General features: G+C 52.5%; 2 protein-coding genes across 6 annotated transcripts in view; one reads left to right on the top strand and one right to left on the bottom strand.

Moving 5' to 3' along the window:
• Positions 1-603, bottom strand: part of rab21 (RAB21, member RAS oncogene family) — a 4414-nt gene extending 3811 nt beyond the window's left edge. Inside the window, exon 1 of the mRNA XM_076044041.1 lies at positions 117-603. Coding sequence (XP_075900156.1) covers positions 117-254 — 138 coding nt within the window. The 5' untranslated portion in view covers positions 255-603. The remainder of the gene's footprint in view (positions 1-116) is intronic.
• Positions 604-657: 54 nt separating this feature from the next.
• LOC142900001 (leucine-rich repeat-containing G-protein coupled receptor 5A-like) overlaps positions 658-7500 on the top strand; it is an 18386-nt gene continuing 11543 nt past the window's right edge. For 2 of the 5 annotated variants that reach the window (XM_076044002.1, XM_076043999.1), the window contains exons 1-4: positions 658-803; positions 1035-1778; positions 1933-3177; positions 7322-7393. In XM_076044002.1, coding sequence (XP_075900117.1) covers positions 2909-3177; positions 7322-7393 — 341 coding nt within the window. In that variant the 5' untranslated portion in view covers positions 658-803; positions 1035-1778; positions 1933-2908. Of the gene's footprint in view, positions 804-1031; positions 1779-1932; positions 3178-7321; positions 7394-7500 lie in introns of all 5 variants that reach the window. The other 3 variants (XM_076044001.1, XM_076044000.1, XM_076044003.1) reach the window with 3 other exon arrangements.

Here is a 7500-nt window from a genome sequence, read left to right as displayed (position 1 = left end):
GCTCCCCGCCTCAACCCTGCTGCTGCCCCGAAAACACACCAACAGTGCCCGGTTCGCCCCCTGGTTCTGGCCCTGGCGGCGGGCGGCCCTGCCTCGGCGGGCTCTCGCTTCCTTACCTGTAGAGTTGTGATGTGTTTGTCGTTGAACTTGTTCTCGCAGTAGCGCAGCACCAGCGACGTCTTGCCCACGCAGCCTTCCCCCAGCAGCACCACCTTAAACGAGAAGGTCCTGGAGCCCGTCCCGCCCGCCGCCATGGCCGCCCTGTGTGCTGGGTCCGCGGAGCCCTCGGAGCCCTCCTCGGCTCTGTCACCACCAGCAGCCGCTGGGCGTCGAGCTAGCTGCTGCTAGCCGCTGCTAACCGCTGCTAAGTGCTAAGTGTCCGTCTGCCGCGGAGTCCTGGCGCAGCTCACATCGGCGTCCGACTCCCGGGGGTTGAGGGGGAGAAAACGGCTTAAATCGGAGTAAAAACCCACCGACAGCCTCGGACGAACCCGGTTTCCATCAACACCGAGCGACAAGTGTGAGGCGGCCGGCTGTACACACCACGCACTTCCCCTTTCAGCCCCGCAACCACTGCCTGCTTTTGGAGTCAACTAATGGCGTCTCTCTGGGCTAGTCGGAGTTAGCCGGCTAGCTGCGTCCAAGATCGTCTATGTCCGCTGCGAGGAGCCGGTCTGTGTCGAGAACAGGACAGCATGTGCAATAGAATGCGATGGAGAGAGCCGGAAGGGAAGCGCTTTATTGTTTGGTCAAAGCAGGAAAAGTGACTTTGTTCTTTTGTTCTGCGGAAGTTCCTGTTTTAGGTACGAACGTAAGCCAAGTGAGGACACACAAACACACGTACGCAGCATGTTTGCCACTCCGGTCACATTAACACTAAAACCCGTGTTTGTAACTATTGTAATTTTTTTTGTTATGTTGACATTCTTTTGAAACTTGAGCACTTCACTTGTTGTAGATCAGGACGAGGGTATTTTCTTCAAGTTGGGTTTTTCTAAACAGTAAAACAACCCTTGTGATCTCTGTAACAGCAGCAGACCCGCCGGATGGTGGCGCTCCAGAGGCCGAGGCTGAGTGAGAGCTCCTCGCCGCTGTGCGATCTCGGCAGAGTCACATGTCAAGAGCCCCCCTGACTCCCCCGAGCCGCTGGGGGTTTGTGTTTGTTTCACATGTTGCTCCATCATACATGTCAAACAAAAGCTATTCCATACTGGGAGCGGGAAGTCATGACGTCACTTTACCCCATGACGCAAGAGGCCTTGGCCAGGTGTTTTCACTCCACGTATGTGGAGCGCCTCCCTAGGACCGGTTCGGATCAACTTTTAGTTTCATTTGCAAGTAAACGCGGTTTGACTTCCGCCCGGTGTGTTTCACTCTCAGCTCCACCTGGTCACCCGGTGGGGATGGCGGGAACACGCTGATTGGTCGTGTTCCGGGCGCTGGTTGGTTGCTGCACCAAGTGCAGCTGATGAAAAGTTGTAGTAGTGTCCTCAGAAATACGACCATGATGATGATGATGATGATGATGATGATGATGTTTGAGATGCTGGTTGTAGTGCCAGTCGCTGTCCACCAGGGGTCAGTCTCTCTCAAACTACGCCAGACTGGTGGAGGGCGACGGGATTTAATCCACGAGTGCTCAGTTTTCATTTGTGTTTTTCTCCCAAAATACATTTTCAATTAACACCTCCTTGCTCTTGGTGTGTGCACGCCCGCGCCCACACGCGGAATCGTCATGACGCCATCAGTCAAGGCCCAAACTAGATTTTCCTCGACAGGTGAGTGTTTCTTGTCAATTTTTGTAGTTCATGAGAAAAGAAATATACAAAACCAAGTCATGAAGCTCACTGAAAAACAGGCCTACAGCCTTAACTCTGTGTGTGTATGCGCGCGCGCACGTGTTTGATAACCATATTTATATCTCACCTTCAGGCCCCCAACCACCACACAAACACACACACCCCTCTGGTTAATGATTGGTCCTCTTCTCCTCTGATCGCCCAGGTGCGTGTGCGCGCCCGCGTGCTTCCCGTCATAAATCGTTGGAAGGAACAACGTCAGAGCAAAGTGTCGTGAGTTTGTCTCTGCGCCCTCTGGTGGTCAACAGGGCTGTACTGCAGCTTTTATGACACTGGGCAGTTGTTGATTGCTCTCTGACTGACTGGTGGCGCGCAGAGCTCAAATCCCGAGCTGCTGATTGGCTGCAGGCTCTGATGGTCGAGATTTATTGAGATAAATCTCATTAGTGTTTTGACACGTTCTGGGACTGAGAGGTCACTTCACTCACAATGCAGAGAGTCAAAGGGTGACCCACCTGCGTGTTGTACATAGCTGTTTGTTGTTGTTGTTTGTCTGATTAAAGTTTCAGCTTTAAAAACTAATGGACCATAAAAGTGTGGAATCACCTTCAACAATTGGCTTTTAAAAAAACAACAAAATAAAAACACCCTCATCAGGTTGCTTCTACCGTGGTTCCTCTCTCTCTCCACACACACACACACACACACACACACACACACACACACACACACACACACGGTGTCAGACTATATAAGTGAAGGTAGTCTGACACACTGTTGTAGTCTGAGTGGAGGGACTCTTATCATAGACATACACATACGCGCTCGCGCGCACCCGGGCTGGGACGCTATACGCGTGGAGCTCGGACACACACACCATCTACACTACAAACACGCACAGCGCAGCACGCACACATACACCACTAAAGCTGAACTTTAACAGGATTTTTTTTTTTTCACGTTGTGCGCGCGACTCTCACTAGTGGCTGTGGAGTGAGGGACACACACACACACACACACACACACACACACACACACACACACACACACACACACACACACACGCCGACCTGCAGCTGTGTGTGTGTGGAGGTCTTCGCTCTACGGACATGCGGCTCTCCGTGGCTCTGCTGGCCGCGGCTGCCCTCCTCTCGGCCAGCGTGCACCGCGCCCTGGTCTCCGGGGCAGCGGAGGAGCAGCAGGAGGCGGTGGAAGGCAGCACCTCCGTGTCCGGGATGAGCGGCTCGGCGCCCGGAGAGCGGGGCGGCTGCCCCCGCCGCTGCCGCTGCGAGGAGGACGGGCTGCTGCAGCGGGTGGACTGCTCGGACCGGGGGCTCCTGCAGCTTCCGTCCAACCTCAGTGTCTTCACGTCCTACCTGTAAGTCCTCAGTGTGTGTGTGTGTGTGTGTGTGTGTGTGTGTGTGTGTGTGAGAGAGAGAGAGAGAGAGAGAGAGAGAGAGACAGGTTCACGTCCTACCTGTAAGTCCTCAGTGTGTGTGTGTGTGTGTGTGTGTGTGTGTGTGTGTGTGTGTGTGTGTGTGTGTGTGTGAGAGAGAGAGAGACAGAGTGCGTGTGCGCGCCATGAGAAGCGGAGCACCTGTCTCGGGCCGCCTGTGTTGACGTGCGCTGTGCGGGGCTGATGATGTTTGAGAACTCTTCTCAACTTCCTGGTTCTCCAGGTTCGAGAAGAACCTTCATAGAAGGTGGTTCCAGGGCTGAGGGAGCTTCACCTGGTGGTTCTCAGGTGCCGGCTACGGTCCTCCATTGTCAAAAATCCCAGCAGTCGAGAAGAAGTTATGTGACTTGTAGAGAAGATCCAGGACGTTCCAGACACACTGAGAGACGAGGCGCTGCAGGGCTCCTCTGAGAGGGTCAAAGCTGAGGAGTCAGGAGTGTGGAGGTCTTTCAGGAGGTTCCTGGGTCCCTCCACAGCAACTCTGGAACTTCCAGAGCAGGTGATGGGTGGATGGTTGGTTCCTGAAGTAGTTCTTCCAAAGTCACTGGTTCAGGTCCTCTAAAGCCCACTGAGGAAACTACTGGCTGACTGGCCAGTCCAGATGTTGTGAAATGTGGCTGCGGTGAAGTCAGCGGTGTGGAGCTTCTACCACAGAGTGACACACAGAGTGGTACACAGTGCTTGTGTGCACGCTCCAGAACCCTGAGGAGCTCCTGGTCAGCAGTGACCCCGCTTGGTGACCTCATGCATCTGACTGGGAGTTCACAGAGCTCCAGAGGTTCCAGTGGAGGTTCCTCCGCCTCAGAGCTTCAGACCAGTGGGGTCAGTGGGACGTCTTAGTAGACGTTTTAGTGTTGCCACTGCACAGTGAAGCGACTTCACTGCCAAACACTGAAACTGATTCAAGTCCAGTTCAACCTCACAGCAGGTGAGCAGACAGCCAGCAGAAGCATGACATCACCCCCTGTGTGTGTGTGTGTGTGTGTGTGTGTCCATCTGCCCCGTCTCAAACTGTAAAGAAAGTGCTTTCATTCACACTCTGAGTGATTCTGAATAGAAGAAGGTTTTTCTTTAATGAGAGTGAAATTTAAATCCTCCACATTGTGCTGCTGCGGCTCTTGGACAGGTTCTCCTTACACACACACACACACACACACACACACACACACACACACACACACACACACAGGGAGAGCGACAGTCAGTCAAAGGTTCTTTGTGTCTTCATTAAAGCTCCAATCAGGAACGGGATCCAGCAAAACATCAAGGGGAGAGCGTGTGTGCGCCTGCGTGTGTGTGTGTGTGTGTGTGTGTGTGTGTGTGTGTGTGTGTGTGTGTGTGTGTGTGTGTGTGTGTGTGTGTGTGTGCGTGTGCGTGTACACCTGCTGGTTTACAGTCTGCCACCAGCGGCTCCAGAGGACTGGGACTTCTGGTCGTCACCCGGATGTCCCAGAAGATCATCTGGTTGGAGGATTGTTGCACCGCAGTTGTGTTACTTGTCCAGTGCCTTTGCGTGTGCGTTGTTGTTTCTGTTTTTTTTTTTTTTTGTTGCAACATTTCTCATCTTTGTGTGCGACTGAAACGTAAGAAAGACACGAGACCCGTCTGTCTGTCACTGTGAATACAGCCGTCTGTCCGTCTGTCCGTCTGTGTGTGCGTGTGTGTGCGTCGGCGTTCGGCTCCACCCTGTAGTAAGCGCGTGTTGTTGTGAGTGAGATCAGGCTCCACCCACTTCGGCGGCCCACCTGCTGGACTGTCCGTCCGTCTTCGACTGCACTGGAAGTTTGAAGCGTCGACATCACCAGAGTTGACTGCTGTGGCAAAGACCACTTTTTCCATTCACCCCTGAGGCTCCGCCTCCAATCAGCTGAAAGGTTTGACCTTTGACCCCGTTTGCCGCTGCCTGTGAGCCGTGCAAACGCCTGCCCTCTGCTGGCCGAGCGTGGCACTCCTGTTTGTCCCTGACTGACGGCCCCCCCGGGGTGGGTGGGAAGAGCCCCCACTGACCTGCCCCGCCCACACCCCTCCCCCCCAGAAACACTAAAAGAAAGAGGGGAAGAAAGAGAGAAAGAGGACAAAAAGCAGAGAGAGGCCTCGCTGTCACAGAGCGCCTCACAACGACACAAGACTCTCCTCTGTCCAACCTTCTGCACATCTGAATAATCATCTGATATCACACACACACACACTCACACACACAGCTTCATCAAAGTCATTAGACAGAGGCACCCGAGAAGAAAAAGAAAGAAAAAAAAAACCTCCACACAATCTGGTTAATGTATTCGTCTTCTCTTTCATCCTTTTGTGCATCGTCTTCTTCATCTCATCACAAGTGGAACAAAAACTTCAGATTCCTGCCGCGACTCTTAAAAAAAAAAAAAACTCTCATCGACAAGCTGCGAATCCACGTAAAACTCCCCACCAAATTAAAATCACGGGCACCGCCTATAGAGCAGGTTGTGTACGAAAAATGTTTTTGAAAAAAAATAAACCTAAAGGTTTGAGAGTTTGGCGCCCCCTGCAGGTGACAAAATAATAGAGCAGACGTATTTCTGCGGTATTCGTCAGAATTTGTTTGAATGTGTTGTAAAAAGAAAAAATCACAATATTTAAATCGACTTTGTGTCGATGGCACTAAACCTAAAATCATTCACTCTCAAAGGGAAAATGGCGAGCGCTGCTTTAGCTCGTTAGCTCGGGGGAAAAGTCGGTGAGTGACAGTGACCAGTCAGGATGGGTTTTTATCACCTAAATCAACTTTCAAAATAAATGCAAACAATAGACTGTGGTGATCAGATAGCGCTGGAGCGTGCGGAGGTCACATGACGTCATAAGAGGGTAATCACTGGCACTATTGTCACAGCGGCGACTGCGCTAGCACTGCACTGTAGCTTGCCTTTAGCATGGTGGCGGGCGCAGAGCCAGCTCGCTATGAATAATAAACACACACACACACACACACACACACACACACACACACACACACACACACACACACACACTGCTAGTATAGTTATTTTTGCCAGTTTTTATGACGGCTCGTGGCGCAGATCGACACAGAGCGCCTCAGTGTGGCCAATCAACACTGCCACTGTCTGCGGGGACAGACAGCCAGGTAGTTGATCAATGGTGTGTGTGTGTGTGTGTGTGTGTGTGTTTGTGTGGTGTGTGTGTTGTGGCAGTAAAAGCCAATCAGCCGTACCACTGTTGGTCTGGCAGCAGTAAAGGGCCTTCCTGCTAAAATAGGAATAAACCTCCTGTGTATGTATGTATGTGTGTGTGTGTGTGTGTGTGTGTGTGTGTGTGTGTGTGTGTGTGTGTGTGTGTTTTGTGAATGTATATAAGGGAGTGTGTGCGCACGCGTACGTGAGTGAGTAAGTGTGTGTGTGCTGGTGCGCGCGTGTGTGTGTTTGAGCGGCCCACCTGTTGACAATGTTATAAAGCTACACACACATTAACAGGCTTTATGGAGTGTTGAGAAAGTTCCACAACAAGCGCCGCATTCAGCGGCTCCAGGCCACGCCCCCTTCCTTCCCCCACCAGGGTGGGAGTGGTTAAAGAGGGCGTTGGGGGGGGCAGGCAGAGAGTGAGTGTTTTCCCGTCAGCGGTGGCGCTAACCTGCCGATGGCTATCAGACACACAAAGGGCCGGCGAATAGGCAGGGCCAATACAGGACACACACACACACACCCGCAGGAGGTGCGAACCAATGAGAGCGGAGATGATGATGAATCGACCGCTCGGTGTCTCCACTGACTTCCTGTCCTGTCTCGTTTCTCACTCAGGTGTGTGAGAACTGGCAGAGGCACTTTGAAGTGTGTGTGTGTGTGTGTGTGTGTGTGTGTGTGTGTGTGTGTGTGTGTGTGTGTGTGTGTGTGTGTGTGTGTGTGTGTGTGTGTGTTGAGGGAGAATGAAAATACGTGTCACCCCCTGGTGTCTGGTTGCAGTAATGCTCACAAGCCACTCCCCCAGTCCATGAAAAACAAACAGAAAAACGGATTGAAACTCAACCTCTCTCTCTCTCTCTCTCTCTCTCCCTCCCTCTCTCTCTCTCTTTCTCTCTCAGTGACCTCAGCATGAACAACCTGACAGTGCTGTCCAGCGGCTCTCTGTCCAACCTGCACTTCCTGGAGGAACTGTAGGTGCCACACACACACAAACCCCCACACGCACACACACAAACGCAGGTTGCACGCTGCCAATGCAGCTGACGTCTCTCCGACTCCGTCAGAGATATTCAGGTGA

Source organism: Nelusetta ayraudi, unplaced genomic scaffold (assembly GCF_046127955.1).
Source record: "Nelusetta ayraudi isolate G7.1 ecotype Tasmania unplaced genomic scaffold, CSIRO-AGI_Nayr_v1 ptg000079l, whole genome shotgun sequence".
Taxonomy (NCBI): Eukaryota; Metazoa; Chordata; class Actinopteri; order Tetraodontiformes; family Monacanthidae; genus Nelusetta; species Nelusetta ayraudi.
The sequence above is the reverse complement of the archived record's forward strand: the minus strand, read 5'-3'. Positions and strand labels throughout refer to the sequence as shown.